The sequence below is a fragment of the Neovison vison genome, chromosome 13, assembly GCF_020171115.1.
Source record: "Neovison vison isolate M4711 chromosome 13, ASM_NN_V1, whole genome shotgun sequence".
In the NCBI taxonomy this organism is placed as follows: Eukaryota; Metazoa; Chordata; class Mammalia; order Carnivora; family Mustelidae; genus Neogale; species Neogale vison.
The window spans coordinates 42,020,497-42,044,296 of NC_058103.1; the positions used below are offsets into that span (position 1 = coordinate 42,020,497).

At 40.2% G+C, this 23,800-nt stretch overlaps 1 protein-coding gene across 1 annotated transcript in view; it reads left to right on the forward strand.

Annotated features, from left to right (window-relative positions):
- The window catches only part of ARMH4 (armadillo like helical domain containing 4), a 119,825-nt gene extending 96,439 nt beyond the window's left edge, over positions 1 to 23,386 (forward strand). The window contains exons 6-8 of the mRNA XM_044229829.1: positions 13,336 to 13,367; positions 22,201 to 22,335; positions 22,570 to 23,386. Coding sequence (XP_044085764.1) covers positions 13,336 to 13,367; positions 22,201 to 22,335; positions 22,570 to 22,638 — 236 coding nt within the window. The 3' untranslated portion in view covers positions 22,639 to 23,386. The remainder of the gene's footprint in view (positions 1 to 13,335; positions 13,368 to 22,200; positions 22,336 to 22,569) is intronic.
- The last annotated feature ends 414 nt before the right edge of the window (positions 23,387 to 23,800 follow it).

Sequence of the window (23,800 nt, forward strand, 5' to 3'; positions counted from 1 at the left end):
TTCTTCATAAGAAACTCATAATGGGTTCAAGGTTTGTTTGTTACTAGGTAAAAACAAATCCATTTTGGTTGATGGCTAATTCAGGATCATGTGCAGTTAGGCAATTCATAAAAGTGTTTGTATGGAAATGAATCTCTGGGAGAATCAGATTTTATTTCTAGTGTCTAATCGATGCCCCGAGCCATGGGGTTTAATTACGTCTGCTGAAAAAATACAATTCAATTTCTCTTCCTCCCTGTTAAACATAAGTGCAGCCTTTATTTTAAATCATAAATGTGCAAGGCTTTGTATATATTTTCTGACAGAGCACCTGGTATTATTTAGATACTTACTAAATGTTGCATTCTTCTTCAAATGGATTAAAAACATACCCAATAAGAAACCTGGGTAAGAGTTTCTTCCTGGCTTCTCTGCCTATGGTCTGGCTGTTGACTTTTACATTTTATGGCTACTCCAGAGAAATAAATAATTTAAGTGGGAAATTGTTTTAATAAGAGGAGACTCCTGTTTGCTAGTCATGTGGGCAGGCTGACTTGAATATAATGTTGGGCATTTGTTTGAGTAGGGAATATGGCAGGTGGGTATTATGCAGGACCCGAGGCAGGATGAGTTGAGTATGTGTGGCTGGAATATGAATTCTACCCTTTTGCTTCTCTATAGGATCCACCCAGCTTCCAGGAGGGCCCACATAGCTTCTTTACCTCATCTTTGATCATTGCTTAGTGTGGCTGTCTTTTGTTACTTAGCATAATATTTTCAAGTTTTGTCCATGTTGTAGCATGGATCAGTATGTCATTCCTTTGTATAATTGAGTAATACTCCATTGTATGGATATACCACATTTTGTTTACCCATTCATCAGTTGATGGACACCTGGATTGTCTCCACCTTTTGGGTGTTGTGAATAGGGCTGTTAAGAACATTCATGGATAACTATTTGTTTGTTTTTAATTCTTTGGGGCATATATCTAAGAGCGGAATTGCTGAGTCATATTACAATTTTATGTTTGAGTTTTGAGGAACTGCCAATTATTTTCCACAGTGGCTGCACATTTTACATTTCTGCTGGCAATGGATGAGCGTTCTGATTTCTCCACATCCTTGCCAACACTTATTCCCCCCCTCCTTTTTTTTTTTCATTATGGCTTTCCTAGTGGGTAGGAAGTGGTGTCCCACTGTGGTTTTGATTTACATTTCCTTAATGACTAATGATGTTGAGCAATTTTCATGTGCTGGTTAGCCTAGAGTATACATGCTACAACATGTATTAACCTCAAGTGCATAATGCCAAGTGAAAGAAGATGGACCCAAGAGATTACCTATTGTATGATTCCATTTATAGGAGATATCCAGAAAAGGTAAATCCATAGACACAGAAAGCAAAGTAGTCATTGCCAGGGGCTAGCAGGAGGAGAGAATGGAGAATGGCTGCTTAATAGGTACAGGGTTTCCTTTTGGGGTGATACAAAACATTTTGGAGCAAGGTAGAGGTGACGGTTGTAAGACATTGTGAACGTGCTAAATGTGCTGAAGTGTATATGTTAAAATAGTTGATTTTAGGTTTGTGAATTTTCCCTCGATAAATAAAAAACCAAAAACACCTGGTTAGAAGTTGGTCTGCATTTCCAGTCCCAGCAGCATCAGACAGGGAAGTTCTGCATAAAATAAAATAAGAATTTAAAATACACAACTGAGAGCAAAAGGAAAGCCATTGTCACCATAGGCAGCACCATGAGGCCCAAGCAGAGAAACTATGGAACCTTAGGGGAACCGGGAACCACATGCAGAAGCTGAGGTGAGGGGTGGAGTTTGACACCAATGTGGGGCCAATAGACAGCGGCCTTGGGCTGGTGCAGGGTGCAGGAATTCAAGCTTTTGCATAAGAAAGCATTCTAGATATACACAACTAATGAATCATTGAACACTACATCAAAAACTAATGATGTACTATAAAGTGGCTGACTGAACATAATAAAAAAAAGAAAGAAAGCATTCTGGGAAAAAAAAATGCCTCCCTGGTGAAAAGGGGTCTAGAAAAATACCCTATACATAGCTCTTTTCCTCGGACTCTGAGGGAGAGAGAAAAATGACACCGAAGTCCCAGGGCTGCCTTCATCATGCAAGAACCTATAACTGAGAAATTAACGTGCAACACTGTTCCAGGTGGGTGGGTGAAACCCCTGAGGTCCTTGGCATATGCAATAAGAAACTGGCCCTCTGTAGGGACACTTCCACAATGCAGGGTGGACAAGATTCCTAGGGAAAAACAAACCCCGGTGAAAAATGAGTTCACGTGAAAAATCACAGATCACATGAGGAAGTGTTCCAGAATGAGGGAAAGGAAGTACAGGTGATGGACAGGAGGGGTAGAATCTCAAGAACCTGGGGCACCTGGGTGGCTCAGTGGGTTAAAGCCTCTGCCTTGGGCTCAGGTCATGATCCCAGGGTCCTGGGATCGAGCCCTGCATTGGGCTCTCTGCTCTGAGGGGAGCCTGCTTCTCCCTCTCTCTCTGCCTGCCTCTCTGCCTACTTGTGATCTCTGTCTGTCAAACAAATAAATAAAATCTTAAAAAAAAAAAAAAAAAGAATCTCAAGAACCTGGCCAAATAGAAGTATGACTGAAATGATTAAAGAATGAGGCCTTGGAGATTGGGTCTGCTGCCTTAATAAAAAGTTTCCATGTATAGTTGGAAGAGCTGCTCCAGGGAGCGTGTGCAAAGTTTGCTTATGGGATTTAGAGGGAGCAAAGGTAGAGACCGAGCCGAGGTTGTTCACCCGCTGTCTGTCCTAGAGTGGTCTGCCCAGACCTGTAGGTTTTTTCCTAAGGATCAAGAGCTCAGGGCAACTTTCTTTCTAAGTAATCCATTCAGATGGAAGAAAAGCTCTGCCTTTCAGTGTATTAAGTGTGGTGCTCAGGTGCTCTTAACTAAAGATTTGCCTTCATTTCTCTCGAGAGCGCTGCTTGGTATTTGCCCATTATTGCGACGAGTGACGCATTGTGAACTGGTAAGTGGAACTTTCGGAAACAAACCTTGAAGCTGCCTTGAAAACCACTTTAGTACTTATTCAGGTCCCCAGGTCTAATCGACTCTATCTGATGGCGGAGCCGCCACACTCAGAAAGCGGAAGCTTCTTGCTGTTGGTGCAGAACCAGGCTTGCACCTCTGCAAGCAGGAGACTTCAGCTTTCCCCTGGCTGGTCTTCTCTTTGGCTCACTGTTCATTCAAGCTGTAGCTTTCATCCATGGAAGTCCCAAAATTTACATGAAGGAGAGGGGTGTTTGGGGACCTTGTCATGACGCTACAGGAGGCTGTCACGTTCCATGAGACGTAGAATAGGGGACTGCAGTCGAGGCTTATGGGACCCTGTGGTGACCAGTGCCTCACATCTACCCTGAGATGGGACATTCCGGATTCAGTGGCTCTGGCAAGCAGCACACACACAAACTTGACTTTGCTCTGGGAGTCTGATGAGACTGACTTCAGGAAGCAGTCAGCTTTCTATTGGAAGTTACGTAGGAAGGCCAAACAATTTTTTTCCACCAGTGGCATGAAAATCGGAGAGTACAAATATGAACAAAGAGGAGTAAGAGTGAACTGGAGAAAATTGCAGGTTCCCTGAGCGTGGACTTGATACTGTGCAGTGGTAGATGGTCAGAAGCCTCCGTGCTCAGCAGAACTTTCAAGGGAATGTTGCACAAAGCACAATGATTTTCTTGTTCCTTCTCAATCAGGTGTAGAGGAAGGGTATAGACAAGGGTTTTTTTTTTCCTTCCTGAGCAATTTGTATATCATGCTTCTCTTTGGGGGGAAAAAACAACAACAACAAAACACACCTGGAGGGATGCTTTCTTCTTCATTTATGCATCATGGATTTCCATATGGATGAAGTTTTTAACAGCCTTTTCCTCACTGGAGCTGATAACCATACGGTGTAGAGTTGATCAGTACGGTTAGTGTTCCTAAATGACCCTGGCAAGACGTGTAGATGATTACAAGACATTCTCTTTGCATCCTCCCACTAGGTATCTAGTAAGTTCCTCAGCTTGCAGTTAGCTAAAGGCGTGCTTAATGTTACTTGAAAGTAGAGATTAGGGTCTTTGGGCTCGTTATACCCTTCTCTCTAAATCTCAGCGAGGTGCCTGCAGAATTAATTGCTTCTTAGCTGCCTGATTGCTGCTCACTTAACCCTATTCAAGCAAAGCAGTACGTCATCCTAGTCATTGGAATCTTTCTGTTCTGTAATTATGTGAAGAGCAAATGATTATAGATAGAGTTTCTCTGTGATGTTTAAAACAGGTAAATTTAGCATCATTAGAGAATAAATTGGTGCTGAAAAAACTTAAGAGTTTTGGAAAAACATGAAGACAATATTGAAAACTTAGTAAGTTTAATTATCCTTAATGGTGTTATGTAAGTTGGAAAAAAAAGCTTTGCTGTTTCTTAGGCTGGAAGGGGCACTTATGGTTAAATAACAAGGAGGAAAGAGAGCTGCTGTCCATTCATTTCTTGACACTGTAGAAACACTGTGATTGAAATTTAGTTACATGTGCTTTGAGCAAAGCACCATGTGCTGATACTGCATTTTTTATTCAGGTGGAATATACATTTCTCTTTTCATGGATTAGCATACAAATAAAGTTTGCCACCTTATGATATTGAAAATTTCACTATTAAAGAGGCCTGTATAACCCTTTCAAAGTTATACACACACAGATGTGAACTAAGTGGAACTAGTTATGAAGTACATCTCACTCAAACTTTAGGGAATGGGTATATCTTATAAATCTGGGTAGCCTGAAGCCCTTCATTTAGAATTAGTTTAGATCAGTGGAGACAGCGTCTGCCTTGAACTTGGCCAGCTTGCCTTTCTTCCTTGTGCCTAACTTCTGTTCATTCTAAGAGTTTGTTTTCATGTACAAAATAAATGAAGTTGGTCTGGCGCAGGGCAGGCCTTCCTGTGTGGTGGCAGAACTGGACTAGTGTCTTAGTTTGAGTTCTCCATAAAGGCACACTCTGAGCCTGCATTGGGGTGCAGGGAGTTTTTTGGGAAGGAACTCCAGGAAGTATGGCAAGGGAGTGAGGAAGCGAGGCAGGGTAGTTGGAGAGCCAGCAAAGGGGTTGTGTATGAGGGCATTATTCCTGGGGCTCCTTGCTCTTGGGGAATGTCTGAGAAGCTGTGTGGGGCACTCCTCAGGGTTGAGGAAATCTGGGGAATTTACCCAATGTGGGAGGGAGACTAATGCAGCCCAAGATGTCCACATCCTAAAACCCAGAACCTGCAAATATATTGCCTTACAAAGGGTAAGATGTGAGCCTTTCAAAGATGCAGATGTGATTGAGTTAGGGACCTAGAAATGGGGAGATTATCACAAGAGTCCTCCTTATAAGAGAGAAGTAGGAGGGGCTGAGTCACAGAAGAAAATATGTTGAAGGAAGCAGAGTTTAGAGAGAGGAGATTTAAAGTGTTGTGCTGTTGGCTTTGAAGATGGAGGGGGAGGCCATGCGCCAAGGACTGCAGACAGCCTCTAGAAGCTAGAAAAAGCAAGGAAACATGTCAGCCCTGCTGACACTTTGACGTTAGCCATTGAGAGTGATTTTGGATTTCTGACTTCCAGAAATGTAAGATAACAAATTTATGTTGTTTTAGGCCATTGAATTCATGATAGCTGTAGCTGGGGACTAAAATACCCACCAAGTCATGGCCTTCATTGATTGAGGATGGTTTCTAGAGCCACATTTCCTCAGTGAGTTTTATACAAAAAGCAAGAGAATCATATACACACACAGAGCCTGAAAAAAAGAGAAAAAGGGGAATGAAAAGAGAGACAAACCACAGAGTAAGGGACAGAGTTGGAGGGAGATACACCTAGAGGCAGAGGGAAGAGGACATTAGTCAGAGAGAGGAGACTGGGAGGAGAAAATAGAGAAAGAGTGAGCCAGAGTTAACAGGCGATATTCCAGTTTGGGTAGGTCCTCATCTCCAGAAGAGAAATAGCCTTATTGTGTGCTGGGAGATGGCTATGTTAGCCCCTCCACTCGCACCCCACCCCAAAGCAACCCACTGGCATACTGAATAGGCATCTACTTTAGCCATAAGGGCCTGGGTTCAAATTCCGGCTCAGCCACTTTATAGCTGTGTGGCTTTGGACGTTTTATTTAAGCTTCATTTTCCTTATCTGTAAAATGGGGGATGACAATACAGCTTTAGTGAGGTGTCCAACAAATCTTAACTATTAGCCCAGACAAATCCTGAGTCTCCTCTGGTTCCCATCCCTTTCCTCTTTAGTGAAGGAGAATTTATGGGTACATCTGGCATAAATGTAGCCACTAAAATTTGTTGTTGGAAAAAAAGGAAATTAAAGATACCCTTCTAAATAAACAGTTGGGATACTTTAATATATATATATATATATACATATATATATATATAGCCATGGCCTATTAGAAACTAACCATCCTTACATTTGATAGGACACATGGAAATGTTATTTTATCTGCAGTTTCTTCTTTACTCTCTCCCTCTTCTCTTTTTTCTAGGGGGTATACTAGGAGAGGGCAAATTGCTCAGCCTGGGATCCTATACATAAGAGAGCACTAGTGAGCAGGATGGAGAAAACTGCCTTATTTATTTATTTTTTTAAACTGAAGTCTAGTGGACTCACAATGCTACATTCGTTTCAGGTGTACAATCTGGTGATTTAACAAGTCTTTACATTATTCTATGCTCACCACAAGTATAAGAGATCATCTGTCACCATACAACAAATACTATTATAGTACCATTGACTGTATTCCCTATGCTATACCTTCTACCCCAAGGACTTACTTATTCCACAACTTTGAAGCCTGTATCATCCCACTCTTTTTCACCTATTTTGCCCAACCTCTCACCCCTTTCCTTTATGGCAACCATCAGAATCAGTTTGTACTGTGTGTTTACAGGTCTGCTTTTGCTGTTTGTTCATTCAATTGTTTGTTTTGTTTTCTAGATTCCACAGATAGGTGAGTTGATATAATATTTATCATCTGACTTATTTCAACTTAGCATACTACCCTTTAGGTCCATCCATGTTGTTGCAAATGGCAAGACTCATCCTTTTTTATGGCTGAGTAATATTCCATTATGTATGTGTGTACCACATCTTTCTGATCCATTCATCAGTGGTGGATGGTTGGGCTGCTTCAATATCTTGCTATAGTACATAATGCTGCAATAAACATAGGGGTGCATATATCTTTCCAAATTAGTATTTTTCTTTTCTTTGGGTAAATAACCAGTAGTGGAATTACTGGAGCATATGGAATTTCTATTTTCAGTTTTTCGAGGAGCCTCCATACTGTTTTCCATAGTTATTATGCCAATTTACATTCCCACCAACAGGGCACAAGGGTTCCTTTTTCTCCACATCCTTGCCAACACTTGTTATTTCTTATCTTTTTTTATTCTAGTCATTCTGACAAGTAGGAGGTGATATCTCATTGCATTTCTCTGACGATGAGTGATGTTGAGCATCTTTTTATGTATCTGTTTGCCACTTGTATGTCCTTTTTGGAAAAATGTCTATTTGGGTCTTCTGCCTCCTTTTCATTGGACTATTTGGGTTTTTGTGGTGTTGAGTTGTGTAAGTTCTTTGTACATTTAGGATATTAATCCTTAATATTGGAAATTTATCATTTCCAAATATCTTCAGGGAAAACCTGTTTTTAACAATCCATGTTCTGTTTTCTTTGTACCTTCTGCTTGCTAGAAGGAGACCTCATTATATTTCTGTGCTTTCAGACTTGCATTAAATAAAATTTCAAGAAAGGAAACAAACCAGAATCAGTGGGATTAGAATGAATCAATAGCTGTGGGCTAAGGAATTATCCAAATGGAAGGGTCCTAAGTCCTTGTGTTCCTCACTGTCAGCAATCCACCATTAATCCATTTGCAAGGGTTTATAGAGTTTTCTGGGGTTCTTTATTTTAAAAGCAGTAAGAAATTATAAATACTTTGGAAAATTCTAAAAATACAGGGAAGAAAAGAAAATCACTCATAATTTTACAACCTATTAATTTAGTTAACACTTAAATGTATGTTACCCCAATTATATACGTAACATTTTTATCCATAAACTTGAGCTCATGTTATATATACCCTATTTTTTCATTTTAACATATTAAGTATTTTTCTTGAAATAATTTAAACTTTTGTACAATATAGCACTCTGTAGATGTAACCTAAGGTATTGTTTTCCCTTGAGTATTTAAACCAATCATCTGTGGTTGGATATTGATGTTGTTTACATGTTCTTTTCCATTACAAATAACATTACAGTAAATGGCATTTAATAAAAATTTTTGTGCATATCTATGATTAATGAAGATACATTTCTCTTACAACTGGAACTTTGGATTAAAAAAAAATTAAACCTTGGGGCAACTGGGTGGCTCAGTGGGTTAAAGCCTCTGCCTTCGGCTCAGGTCATGATCTCAGGGTGCTGGGATCGAGCCCCACATCGGGTTCTATGCTCGGCGGGGAGCCTGCTTCCCCCTCTCTCTCTGCCTGCCTCTGTGCCTACTTGTGATCTCTGTCAGATGGATAAATAAAATCTTTAAAAAAAATTAAACCTTTAAAAAACTTTTAAGATAGATTGTAAATCCCTTCTCATATCTCTGAAAAGTTGTATCAGTTCATACCCCTCTCATCAGTGTGATGTTTCTGTTTTTGAAAAATTACAGTGCTGATTCTCCACTTTACAATCTTTTCTTTTTTTCTTATTTTTTTCTTGTCTTCCTTTTGCATTCCTTTATCAATTTTTATTCCTGAAGTTTAAAATGATCATTGTGTAAAATTTATTTTGACCTGCCTCAAACATTTTGTTGAAAACAGTTTATAGAATCCTCATGAAAAAAGAATCAAGCTTACTCAAAAATTAAGAACTCACTTAAAAGCAATATATATTCATTGAAAGAAAGAAGAAATATTTACTAAGCGCCTGAGTGTCCAAAAGCAGGTGAAAGACTCTGGCAGATGCCTGAGAAGCACAAGGTGTAATAACCCTCAGGGGTCTCCTGATCTTTGTTGGAGAAAAACAACCAAGCTTGCCTATTTAAAAGAAGTTTGAGAAACAGTGCTTTCTCAACCCTTCTAGAGCCAGGCTCCCCAAATGCTGTCCCATTATCTCCTGTGCATCACCGATCTAACTCACTGAGAAGATTTTGCCCAGCTTTCTTTTTTGTAGTTTTTAATACCAAAGATTTAGACCCATTGAATGTACTCTTTCAAACTCCCTGTATGCAGATGCCCATCCTGTTCTGATGTGCTGAGTTGCCTTCCCCAGTGGAAAAGTATTGCCTTAGAGAATTATCCAAAGCAGGACTCTGAAATTTACTCTAAGAACATAAGATAGAGACAATTTACTGGTGACACATGGTTTGATAAGTCGTAAGTTTAACTGTTTCTATTTTTTTGTTTCTTAGATTTATTTGATGAGCCAGTGTGCACACATGTGAGCTGGGGAGGGGAAGAAGGAGAGGAAGAAGGAGGAAGCAGACTCCCCACTGAGCGTGGAGCCCCATGCAGGACTCTAGTCCATGATCCTGTGTTCATGACCTGAGCTGAAATTAAGAGTCCAACACCCAACCGACTGAGCCACCCAGGCACCCCTAAACCATTTCTCTCTCTCTCTTTTTAAATATTTTATTTATTTACTTGAGAAAGAGAGAAAGAGAGAGAGAGCAAGTAGGGGGGTGGGGCTGGGGGAGAGAGAGAGATGACTCCCCACTGAGCAGGGAGCCCAATGCAGGACTTGATCCCAGGACTTCAGGATGATGACCTGAACCAAAGACAGTTGCTCAACCAACTGAGCCACCCAGATGCCCCTAAATCATTTCTTCTGACAGTAAACTTCCTATAGTTCAAACGCCTGTTGGTGCCTTAGACTCTGGCTGGATCTGTGCCTCCTTTGCCTCTTCTGTGAGCTGCCCTTACCCTGCCATCTACAGGTGGTCATCTGGCCCTTTTTATCCCTTCCACAAAGTGCTCACCTTTTCCCATTTTCCCCTTGATTTTGTTTAACTTTTTATATAATATCCATCCTATTTCCTGATTTTGAACCTCTCACTTCACAGGCTGGCATTCTGCCTTGGGCCCAATAATTGGCTTTCTTGCTTGGTCCCTGCAGTGCTGCTTGTTATTCACTCCTCATAGATCTGATGGCCTCTTCCTTTCCTCACTGGAATTAGGCCCCATACCTTCTGCTGACCCCAGTGTAGAGCACAGTGTCTGGCCAACACAGTGTGCATAATAAGTATTTGTTGAATGAATCAATGAGTTCTAAGCATTCTCTTGCTTGAATTTCAGTTTATATCTTGGGCTTAGTTGAGATATGTTGAAATATTCATGATTATTTGTCTTTGTTTCTCTCCTCCTGTGCCAGGTTTCTTGTTTTTGTTTTCTTATTTCTCCACACCAAGTACTGCCCTAGACATGTGGCACATCTTATTTCCAATCTTTACAACAATCTTGCAAGACAGGTGTTACCATGGTCATTTTACATATGAGGAAATTGAGGGTTCCAGAGTTCTATTAATTTCTCCAAAGTTGCTCAGCAAATCACTGGTTGGCTTCACTTCTCCCGGGAGGTGCTAACCCTTAGCCTCATTTCTAAGGTTTCTGCCCTTTCTTCTATTGGCCTTCCCGTGACTGATCATGTCCTATTGTATACCACCATCTTTGCCTGAATCCCAGTGGAGATAGAAGGAGTGTTGAAGGAAGGACAAAGTTGAGTGGTTTTGCCAAGATCTTGACATGAGAGATTGAAACCAGGGACTGAAGCAGCTAGAAGAGTGCAAGGAAGGTAGTTCCACATTTTCAGCCTGAGAGAGTAGGAGAGTGGGGGTATCACCAAAATAAATGGGTAGTTATGAAGTCTTATTCCTGTAGGTTGTTAAAACAGATAGTTGGAATTCCAGTGACTCTTTACTCCCTGATTAACTGTGGGCAATTCTCTTAGCTTCTCTGAGTCTGTTTCCCCATCTTTTCCTGGAGTATAATCTTCCCTCATTTTCATGTTTGTTTTTGGTTTGTTGATCAAATGATGAGGTAGATTTGAACCTTCTCTGTCAGGGGCCAAGCCACGTGCACATGTGGGCTGGAATCACACATGTCAGGTATTCTATTACTAGAATCAGACTGTAAATGGAGACACCAACTTCTTGGGCAAAGTGTGTCTGTGCCAGGGAGTCAGCACCTTGTGACTGGTGGACCAGTCTGGCCCGCTAACTATTTTTGTATGGCCCATGAGCAAGGAATGTCTTTTATATTTTGATATGGTCCAAAGAAATAAAAAGAAAGGTATTTGCGACCTATGAAAATTACATGAAATTCAAAGGTCAGTGTCCATAAGTAACATTTATTGGAATATACCCAAACCCATTGATTTATGTACAGTCTCTGAGTGCTTTCATATTGCCACAGTAGGGTTGAGTAGTTGTGACAGAGATTGTATGGCCTTCAAAGCTTTAAATGTTTACAGTTTGGCTTTTTACAAGAAAAGTTTGCCAATCCCTTGTCTATACATTTTGGGACCTGTTTCTCAGTCTGCCACTCTGTGTTCTTCCTTCCTATCTGTTGAAACTGCTGGAGAGGAAAGGAAATTTAAGGAAATCTTGAGAGGTTTTTGTTGGGTTACTAATCTTTGATAATATTTGTCTTCTTTTCTCCTTTTCCATGCTTTTCAAAATAGAATTTTTATTCAATGTTGAATCATTATTATAACTTTAAAAAGCAATTAAGGATGAAGAACCTCATTACATACTTCAAACTATCCTTAATATGGCCATACAAACCATGAGACTCTTTTTTTTAAAAAATTTTTTATTTAATTTTTTTTTTTTTTTTTTTTTTTTTTAAGAGTGAGAGAGTGGGATGGGCAGAGGGAAAGGAGAGAATTCTTAAGCAGGCTCCATGCTTAGCATGGAGACAATTCAGGGCTTGATCTCATGACCCTGAGACCATGGCCTGACCAAAATCAAGAGTTGGACACTTAAGTGACTGAGCCACCCAGGCATCCCAAACCATAAGAGACTCTTATTGATACAGAACAAACCGAGGCTTGATGGAGGGAGGTGGGTGAGGGATGGGCTAGATGGGTGATGGGTATTCAAGAAGGCACTTGATGAGCCAAGGGTGATGTATGTAACTGATGAATCACTGAATTCTACTCCTGAAACCAATATTGCATTATATGTTAACGAACTAAAATTTAAATGAAAGAAAAAAGAAGAAAAAAAAAAAACAAAACAAAACCCATGGCCCTTCTAACACATGTTTTTATTTTGAATGATATTTGTTCTATTCTTGGCATATGTACTTCCAAATAGTTGCAATAATGGTCTACTTAACATTTTATGTTTGATGTAGTCCTTTTCAGTGGCTTTTTAAGCTGTTACTTGATTATTGCCTTTATTTATTGATTTATTTTTTATAGTGGTTGTATTGTGATGGCATCGTTCAGTTTGCAAGTTATATGTATTTCAGAAATAATTCCTCTTTTTGCCTTTGTGGATGCAAATGCTTCTCTTTGGAGCCAGTGCCGAGCAGTGCTGGCCCACCCATTGCCCTGTCCTACTTACTTTGCTGGGATGTTGACTGGAGTGCAGAATACCCACTGAGCTTAAAAACTGGGAAAGATGAGTAACGTTAAAGAGAAAATGTTAGATAAGAAATGAACTTGATAATTAATTTGTAAATTAATTGATTAGTTTATTTATTTATTTGGTGGTGCTTGGGTTGGGAATGAAGCTGATACTTTAAAAGTGATTTTCTATCTCCTTTCCCAAACCACCCCCCTGAAAGCCTTCAGTAGTAATACAAATAGGTTTAACAAATAAAAAATTCTCTGTTCATTTAATGATGATTTGAAGGTATGTTTGTGCTTTCCATTGCATTTTTTAAAAAAGATTTTATTTATTTATTTGACAGAGAGAGATCACAAGTAGGCAGAGAGGCAGGCAGAGAGAGAGAGAGAGAGGGAAGCAGGCTCCCTGCTGAGCAGAGAGCCCAATGCGGGACTCAATCCCAGGACCCTGAGATCATGATCTGAGCTGAAGGCAGCGGCTTAACCCACTGAGCTACCCAGGTGCCCCTCCATTGCAGTTTTAAGCAAATAAGAATAAAAACAAGACTATTACTGTCATGTTAATTCTGTTGACCCTTTCACTGTATTTCATACAATAAAATCAGTGCATCAAATTAACTTAATACCATGAAATGTAAGTTCTCAAATTAACTCAATGAAATATAAGTAAAAAGATGGATATTTACATTTTATTCTCTTATTTCCCCTAGTGAGAAGCTGGATGGAAAAACTAAAAGACAAGGTAAGAGAAGTATTTTCTTCCTTTGAATTTGTCTTAAAGGGCATGGCTTTGTCAAATAAAAGATTGTCAGAGTAATGGAGCCTTAATTCATCATTCTGATTCTGATAATCTGTGCAAAGATGCAAGGCTACATCCAGGTACCCAACAAGGAGGAAGACCTGCCCTTTCAGTTCCTTCTTATATAACACAAGGGATACCTTATTCTTTGGAGCACCAGCCTTGTTATGAAGGCATAATCTACTACAACAGCTAGAAAATTTCCTTGACATATCAAAGTGGAATTTCTTCTAGGGATCAGCAGTGTAATCCCAATTTTTCTGGCTATTTCCTGTCCCAGTGCTCAATAACCCAATGCCAGGCTCTTGTAAGCTCGATCCTCCTGTATGAGGAAGAAATACCTTGGATTTTGGAAGGTGTTGATTCTTCTGACCCAAAGGCAAAAATCGATGGACTTGAGTTAAGAATAAAAGTTTGGGATGGACAGAACATCCTTAAACCATAGTGGGGGTGGTTTGGAGTAAAAACACCTGGACGCCTGAGCACTCTCTTTAGACCAGCTTTTATATAGTGCTACTACATACTGGGTGGCAAGGGCTAACTTGCCTGGAATGGGCAACTATAGAAAAATATTTCTCTTACGCATTAATTCTGCCATTCATGTCTGTGATTGACCATATTAACTTCCTTCCAAGTTCCTATTTTTTACTTTCTTTTTATTTTCAACACTCTCCAGGTTTACATTTTTTGGTCACCTTAGAATTTTAAACTGGAATTACTCATAAAAATATTGATGGAATTCTGAACTCCTTGCTGTAGCCTGTGTCAGATTTCATTACTATAACTCAGCTCAGATTTAACTGGGGGTTTAGTGAATGGAAATCTTTTCAACTACCACATATTGAGTTACCTTTAAATCACCAGTCCCGACATATACTTCTGTTGATGGTATTCCAGTCTCTTTTTTATTATTTGGAGTCAGTTCTCCCCATATTTGGATGACTAATATTTATTTTGCTGCAGCTTATTGTTAAAGAATAAATTATAATGAAAATTACAATGAAAATTGTATGATTATATTAAGTCTCATTACTGTCTTTGTGCTTCTCAGTAAAATTTAGCATAGATGGTTTTTTCTCATTCTGTGGTCATACTTATTAAAGGGATGTTGAAAAATTTTAAGCATGTTGGGGTTATTGGAGGCCATTTTGGTATCTTTAACAGGTCCAGTTGTCTAAGGGAGGTATGACTGGATGGACTGAGCAGGATTTTGGGGGAAATGAAGCTCAAAAGTTAAGAACTGAACACACGTATATTAGTAGTGCTTCTTGTCATGTTTCAGGAGAAAATAGGATGCAATGAAAAGAAAATAGGCTTTGGTAGATTAATTTAGGAACCCATATATCATTGTTTCTGTAGAAAATACCTTCTATGTAAAAAAGTGTACCAGAAAACCCTTAAGAGAATAAATTTTTGCATGTCTCCAGTTTTGAAGTTGGATATTGCAAAATTTCTTACCTGTATCTATAGATAGCTTTGTCACAATTAAAAAAAAAATCTGTGCAGCTTTATAGAAAGGATGTATTTTCTTTTTCTGTAGACCCTTCTTATCTTGTCTCAAAGGCCTGGCACCTTCTTGCTATCATTTTAACCAAGAGAAATAATTTTATGTGTGACCCTTAGTTTTCTGGATTATTTTGAGATTTTCCAGCCCTCTCTTCTGGAGTGTTTTTTTTCAGTATGTCTTAATTTAAAAAATAGAGATTCTAACTGTGTTTGGCTTATTTGATGCCTATTTCTTCATATTTTGACTTTTTCTTGGAGGGATTCACCATAATCTTTCCAAGATTCCCTCTTCCCATGTGATTAAAAAATTCTACACTTAGCTGTGACATGCCTTCATAAGTGTACACACACGTATGTGTGTACATGTATTTATCTTCCTCTTCTTGTTCTCGCGCTCCACCCCCCCCTTAGCTAGCTAGTTAGTTGACTCTCATCCATAAAAGTCTTGTTAGTCATTTTCTTCAGAAACGATTTGAGAGCAAAACTATTGCCTCTTTAATGAAAGTCACAGAATCCCTTAAAACTGGAAACTAAATATTTATTTAACTGGCTCTTTGGCCAACCAGGACATCTTCTCAGTTTAGTGTTATTCAGTTGTACCTAATATTGGTATTTCTGTGAAGTTAGTTTGGCTCTAGAAAGAATAGTGTTCTAAAAAGTTCTGGGAATGCCTGGTTGTTTCATTCGGTTAAGTGTCTGCCTTTGGCTCAGATCATTATCCCAGGGTCCTGGGATCAAGGCCCCATGTCCAGCTCCCTGCTCAGCAGGGAGTCCATTTCTCCCTCTCCATCTGCTAGGTTTAAGCTAGGATTAAGATCAGCTATGAATGACTGTGAACCCCAATGACAGTGGCTTAACCAGGATAGAAGTTTGTCTCTCATTTATGAGTCTGGAGGTAGCAGTCAAGTATCAATGGGGAGCAACACCATGACAGGGTCTCGGGCTCCTTATATTTGATGCTCCACCGTTTGTCATCTTCATTCCCAAGGTCAGTCACCTAAAGGTCCTGGATGGCAGTTCCAACTTAGCTAGGTCCAAATTTTAGCCAGGGGATGGAGGAAATGGGAAGGCAAAGATACCTGTTCCCTCTTAAAAGGGAAGATAAAGGCACTCTCATTCTCAAAACATGGGGGATGAAGACTGTGCCCCCTGTTGAAGAGCATGTTGGGAAGCTGTACCTGCCACTAATGTATTCTCTTCTGAGTGCAATAGATCACATGGTCACAGCCAGCTGCACAGAAGTCAGGGAGCAGTGATTGTTACTCTGAGCCCAGCTGAAATGGGAGGTTCTTGCTCTGGAAGAAGAGGTGAATGGCCTCTGAGGGTCAGTCCCTGTACTCACTCCATCATTACTCTTCTTTCCATCTTAATGTCCAAGTTAGTCATGCTTGTTAGGCAAATCCTAACTTGGCTACCTATTGGTATGTCTTTTCAACATCTAAAATGCTTCTCAAAATTGAGAGGCATAGCAACTTTAGTTGGGTCATAAAGACCAACCCTCTTGTTATGTCACCAAGATCATTCTGTTTCTTCTAGTTTTAGGAAATAACCCAGAAAATGGATGATCCAGACTATATTGCATAGCACTGATTCTCAAGTGTGGTCTGGACCAGCAGCATCAGCATCACCTGGGAACTTGCTAGAAATGCTATTCTTGGGCCCCACCCTATACCTACTGAGTCAGAAACTCTACGAACAGAGCCCAGCAGTCTGTTTCAACGTCTTGCTGGTAATTTTGAGAGATGCTCAAGTCTGTTGCAAAGCAATGTAAGGGCATTGTCCTAACTCAGCAGACTTTAGACAGTACAGCGTATTGTTAGGTTTTCTTATACTTTTCTTGAAAACAGTTGTTTCTGAACCAATACATTATTCTAAGAAAGAAGGATACCTTTCTCATGAATGTAATACAAAGCCAACAAAAACCCAACACTAACACAAACTAAAATTAACTAGATCTAATCGTATTTTGACTTACAATCTACTTTAAGAATGCAAAACTTTTTTATGTGGAACTATTTTCAGTTTTATTAAAAAAAAGATATAAGAATAGGTACAAAGAATACCCCATACTTTTTACCTAGATGTACTTGTTTGTAATATTTTACCCCATTTTGTTTATCATTTGCTGGTCTGTCTGCCCATCTCCGCCTCCTTTTTTTTTTTAAAATTCTGAACTATTTGAGAATAAGTTGCATATTCCATGGTGCTTTTACTCCAAATGCTTTAGTGTGTATTTCCTACAAATGGGAATATTCTGTTAGCAGATATGGTACAGTTTTCCAGCTAGAGTGCATTTAACATTGGTACAGTAATTTTTATCAAATCTGGCATCCATATTTCAGTTTTTTTCAACAAACTCAAAATACCTTTCTAAAAGCATTTTTCTTCTCCAGTATAGGATCTAGTCTAGGGTCATGTAACACATTTAGTTGTCATGATTCGTTATTTTCCTATACTCTTGAACATTTTTATAGCCATCTTTTGTCTTTCATGACACTGACTTTCAAAATAATATAGTCCTTTAAAAAATAGAATAGTCTTCATTTTAGGTTTATTGTGTGTTTCCTCATGATGAGACTCAAGTTATGCATTCTCACTCAGAGTATACACAGGCACAGCTATGTCCTTCTCAGGCTGTTATCTGTGCAGGTACTTGAACGTCCAATGATTCTGACCAGAGAAGAGGCACTAGGCAGGGTTTATAACTTAGAAAATATGTTCATGGGTCTTATTTGTTTTCATCTGTGTAGGAAACAAGTCATGGGAAATTCTTTGAAAAAATTTTTTTAAAATTTATTTATGAGAGAGAGCGCATGAGCCTGAGTTGGGGGAGGTGAGGGGTAGAGGAATAAGGAGACTCCCCACTGAGCTGGGAGCTCGACTTGGGGCCTGATCCCAGGACCCTGGGATCATTACCTGAGCTGAAGGTAGACACTTAACTGATTAAGCCACCCAGGTGCTCCAAGTCATGGCCAATTCTAAAAGAAGAGCCTATTCTCCATTAGTGTTGAAAGAAGAATGGTTAAAATATATTGGAAGAAGAGAGGTTACTTGGATTGCATCTTTTATTTTTATTTTTTTGGATCACATTTTTTAACAATAATTTCAAACACAGCACGTGCGCACACACACGAGGGGACAAAAGAAGGGAGAGAGAGATTAATTGAATTTTGGTGAAATCTGCATGATTTAAAAAAAATTTAATTTAATTTAATTTTTTTTTAGTAATCCATAGTTCATTGTTTATGCACCTCACCCAGTGCTCCATGCAATATGTGCCCTCCTCAATATCCACCACCAGGCTCATCCAACCCCCAGGCTCACCGCCCCTCTGAAACTCAGTTTGTTTCTCAGAGTCCACAGTTTCTCATGGTTTGTCTCTCCCTCCGATTTCCCCCAACTCACTTCTCTCCATCTCCCAATTAAAGCTCTAGAAACTAGAAATCTAAATGTGTAAATAAGAAGTATGAGAAAGAGTGATACATGTTGGAATAGTCATGCTCTTGGGTGTGGGGTGAAGTTACACAGCACAAGGAGACCCACACAGAGACTGATCAAGCCAAACTTCTGACAGCTCAAGTTATCACCCTCTGATGTACACCTCTTTCGAGTCTAATCTACGGGGCTTAAAGTTGATCATATTTCAGTACGTATATTTGTTTCCATGTATTGGGAATGGTGGTTTTATTTTTTATTTTAATTTTTTAAATTTTTTAAATTTATTTATTTTCAGAAAAACAGTATTCATTATTTTTTCACCACACCCAGTGCTCCATGCAATCCATGCCCTCTATAATACCCACCACCTGGTACCCCAACCTCCCACCCCCCCGCCACTTCAAACCCCTCAGATTGTTTTTCAGAGTCCGTAGTCTCTCATGATTCACCTCCCCTTCCAATTTACCCCAACTCCCTTCTCCTCTCTAACACCCCTTGTCCTCCATGATATTTGTTATGCTCCACAAATAAGTGAAACCATATGATAATTGACTCTCTCTGCTTGACTTATTTCACTCAGCATAATCTCTTCCAGTCCCGTCCATGTTACTACAAAAGTTGGGTATTCATCCTTTCTGATGAAGGCATAATACTCCATAGTGTATATGGACCACATCTTCCTTATCCATTCGTCTGTTGAAGGGCATCTTGGTTCTTTCCATAGTTTGGCGACCGTGGCCATTGCTGCTATAAACATTGGGGTACAGATGACCCTTCTTTTCAGTACATCTGTATCTTTGGGGTAAATACCCAGGAGTGCAATTGCAGGGTCATAGGGAAGTTCTGTTTTTAATTTCTTGAGCAATCTCCACACTGTTCTCCTAAGAGGCTGCACCAACTTGCATTCCCACCAACAGTGTAAGAGGGTTCCCCTTTCTCCACATCCTCTCCAACACATGTTGTTTCCTGTTTTGTTAATTTTGGCCATTCTAACTGGTGTAAGGTGATACCTCAATGTGGTTTTAATTTGAATCTCCCTGAGGGCTAATGATGATGAACATTTTATCATGTGTCTGATAGCCATTTGTATGTCTTGATTGGAGAAGTGTCTGTTCATATCTTCTTCCCATTTTTTGATATGTTTGCCTGTTTCGTGTGTGTTGAGTTTGAGGAGTTCATTATAGATCCTGGATATCCACCTTTTGTCTGTACTGTCATTTGCAAATATCTTCTCCCATTCCGTGGGTTGCCTCTTTGTTTTTTTTGACTGTTTCCTTTGCTGTGCAGAAGCTTTTGATTTTGATGAAGTCCCAAAAGTTTATTTTCGCTTTTGTTTCCTTTGCCTTTGGAGACATATCTTGAAAGAAGTTGATGTGGCTGATACCGAAGAGATTACTGCCTATGTTCTCCTCTAGGATTCTGATGGATTCCTGTCTCACGTTGAGGTCTTTTATCCATTTCGAGTTTATCTTTGTGTATGGTGTAAGAGAATGGTTGAGTTTCATTCTTCTACATATAGCTGTCCAGTTTTCCCAGCACCATTTATTGAAGAGACTGTCTTTTTTCCACTGTATATTTTTTCCCGTTTTTTTTTTTTAAGATTTTTTACTTATTTATTTGACAGAGAGAGAGATCACAAGTAGGCAGAGAGGCAGGCAGAGAGAGAGGGGGAAGCAGGCTCCCTGCTGAGCAGAGGGCCTGATGTGGGGCTCGATCCCAGGTCCCCGGGATCATGACCTGAGCCGAAAGCAGAGGCTTTAACCCACTGAGCCACCCAGGCGCCCCATTTTTCCCGTTTTGTTGAAGATTAATTGACCATAGAGTTGAGGGTCCATATCTGGGCTCTCTACTCTGTTCCACTGGTCTATGTGTCTGTTTTTATGCCAGTACCATGCTGTCTTGGTGATCACAGCTTTGTAATAAAGCTTGAAATCAGGTAATGTGATGCCCCCAGCTTTATTTTTGTTTTTCAACATTTCCTTAGTGATTCGGGGTCTCTTCTGATTCCATACAAATTTTAGGATTATTTGCTCCAGCTCTTTGAAGAATACCGGTGGAATTTTGATTAGAATGGCATTAAAAGTATATATTGCTCTAGGCAGTATAGACATTTTAACAATGTTTATTCTTCCGATCCAAGAGCATGGAATGGTCTTCCATCATTTTGTGTCTTCTTCAATTTCTTTCATGAGTGTTCTGTAGTTCCTCAAGTACAGATCCTTTATCTCTTTGGTTAGGTTTAGGGAATGGTGGTTTTAAAGCAATATATTCACAGCTCTTATGAGAGTACCAAGACTTTGCTCTTGTCCAGTATTTTCCCACATGGAAAATTACAGTTTTATAAGCCCTTAAGTAGATTTGGAAGAACTTCAGAAAAAGTTTAGGTTTCTGCAAAGCATATTAATTTGTTGAAAAGTGACTGGGCTTTGTTTCTTGGAGAAAAACACTTAGTATGCTGATGAACAATGCTATTGTTCTCAAATTAATGGAAAAATTTCCATGCTCTGCCCTAACACAAGACTCTGGAAAACAGAACCAGTGAGTGAGCTGGCTGTATGCATGGAGGGGGAGCTACAATTGTAGAAGGGCTCGTGTAATCCTCTGATTTACTCTTGGAAATGCTGGGAAAGCATCACAGTCTGCACACTTCAGCACTTTTTAAAAAAACTTTATTCTATGTCCCTCTCAGATTTTGGCTCATTCTGAAAGGTACTTGAAATAGTTTGTCCTATATTAGAAATTTTAGAAATAGTCAAACAAATGAACAGACGCGTGGGCTCCTCCCCACCCCCACATAATGACCCTCTACAACCTAAAAATTTTAATTTTTTATGTATTTTGTCTGGGTAGGCGTCTAGCAGGGGCCTTCTTCAAGGGCAAACCAGTGTCATGTTCCTCTGTGAAAGGGCTCCAGGTAAGTACATGATGCTGTGGTCCCCAAGGTGTCATATCGGCCAAGATGCAGGGAGCACCTTTAGGATGATGGCCTTCCCCTGAGCTTGGGAAGATCTGGAGCTACTCACCTAAGCCAAGGGATGTGTGGTCATGATGGTGCTCACTTAGAACCAACGTATCCATAGAGACACCTTGGGGACATTGGAGACAACACCAGATACCAGACACCTCCAGGTTCTTTTAGAAGTGCCACTGTTGCTGGTAGTGATCTTTGCACCTTACTCTGTTCCTTCTTTCCTTTGGGGACTGGGGATGCTCAGAATTCCCTCCCAAGCCCCAACTTTGGTCTTGTCCACTGGGCAGATTTCTCCTTTCCTATAAATCCCACCTTATGTGTACACCCTCTCCCCTCCTTGTCTTTTCTGCTTGTGCCCCCAACACCGAGCATCCTTCCTCTTCCCTTTCTTACTGTAAGGCAGCTGAGATTGTGAGATGGCAGTCCACCAATGTCAAGGCCCTTCCCCTCGCCCCCCTTGGAGTTTGTCTCTGGCTGATATTTCCAATTTATAGCATTTTAATAGTCTTGGCATTCTCAGAAGCTTACTTCATCCATCTTTGATACAAATTATTCTTCTGCCACCAAAACCTGATGTTGACAAATGTGCATAACCAAGCAGCTCTAGGTGCCATGAGGTCCGGGTGATTAATTTCAGTATTTCTTCTAAATACTTGAACTTTCCCCAAATAGTCCTACTGTTCTCTCTCTTGCCTTCTCCCTAAAAGGTACCTTTATTCTAGGTGCTATTTTATGCTATTTTATGACAAAGCAAGTAGGAGAATTCCAGGTATTTAAAAGCCTGCTGCCATCTGGCAGAAAGGAGAAACCCTGGGCTGTGGTCAATGTAGCCTCCTAACGGACGCCTCCTTTTCTGTGCAGGCTGGCTACATGTCTGGGATGCTGGTTCCTGTAGGGGTCGGGATAGCCGGTGCCCTGTTCATCTTGGGAGCTCTCTACAGCATTAAGGTTATGAATCGCCGAAGGAGAAACGGCTTCAAAAGGCATAAAAGAAAGGTATGGAGACCACAACAGCAAAACCTCAGCTGTTTCAGAACATGCATTGCTTTGCTGATTTGCTTAATAAAGCACACTGGGCTTAATGAGGCAGGAACGGTATTGACACACCCAGTGGTTTGCCTTAGCAGCCGCTGCCGCTGCCTGTGGTGGGATGCCTTTTCAAGGGGCCTGTTTTTCAGTTTTGCTCTGCAGCAGAAAGGGCTTAATGCTCCTCTGTTTCTCTTTCTCCAGCAGAGAGAATTCAACAGCATGCAAGACCGAGTCATGCTCTTAGCCGACAGCTCTGAAGATGAGTTTTGAATCAGACGGGAGTTTCCCTGGGATATTCACTTGTCTTATTATTTTATTGTTTATTTGGGGGACAAAAGAAGAAAGTCAGCCTGCCACATCACGGCTGTCAGGCCACTGGGTTCGTTTTCTGCCGGGCAGTAGTAGATTTCTCTTGTCCTGAGCTGCAAAGGCATATGTTGTAGCCTTACTGTATAGGGCCGTGTTTGTTTTTCTTCCGTAGTGAATTTTCCAGAGCCATAGGCTACCACTCATCAGTTTGCAGCACACATGTGGTTCACTAGGAGTTGCTAGGTAAATATTTTGTATTTTTCCAAAGGGCCTTTTCCTTGGTTTACCTGCACTAAGCATAATGATTATTGCTGCCAAGGCATACGTTGACTCTGAAATCAAAATCCTAACAGAGAATAGCTCATGACGACTGCGTTGGGCCCACTGGAGGCTGTAGGTTTCTGGGCCATGATACATCGTACATTTGCATCAAAACAAGCAGCAAGTTGGAACGAAACCTTCCTTGTCCAGAAGATCTCTCGGTGCATTAGGGTTATGTGTAGATTTGTATCTATCTTGCATTCTATGCTCCGGTCTTCCAGTTTTATTATTTTGCATCTTTTATCTTATTCTCATTCACGGCAGGAAAAAAAAATGCACCAGAAATAACACATTAAATGGACTCTCGGTCTTAATGTTAACTTGCTTTCTTGATAGTGTAATTGACTCTGACAGACATATCAATAGATGCTTACATGTTTATCACTAAGAGGTGTTCTTTTTGTGTATCATTTGACTTTGCAAGAAGAAATAAGCAAGAAATCAAGAAGAAGATGAGGTAGGTAAGCTTTCAGAGCATTCCTGTCTACCATTCACTATTGTGAATTATTCAGAGCCTTGCTTTGCTACTCCTGCGGTTTTGGCCATGGAATGATGGAGCCCACCATTGGTCCTTAGTTGGCTTTAATGGGAAGATGGACGTTCTGTGGTATATGTGGCCTCAGTGGTCAGAGTCCCAGCCTTTCTCAGGGCATCCCATTTTTGGGGATGTTGGCCTATGCTAGATCATTTCACATTTCTTTTGCAATGAAAGTCCTTGCTCTATCTTTTGAATATTGGTATTTGAGTTGAACTTTTAGGTAAAGACTTGGCTCATTTCATAGAAGACTAAAGGTTCCTGGTA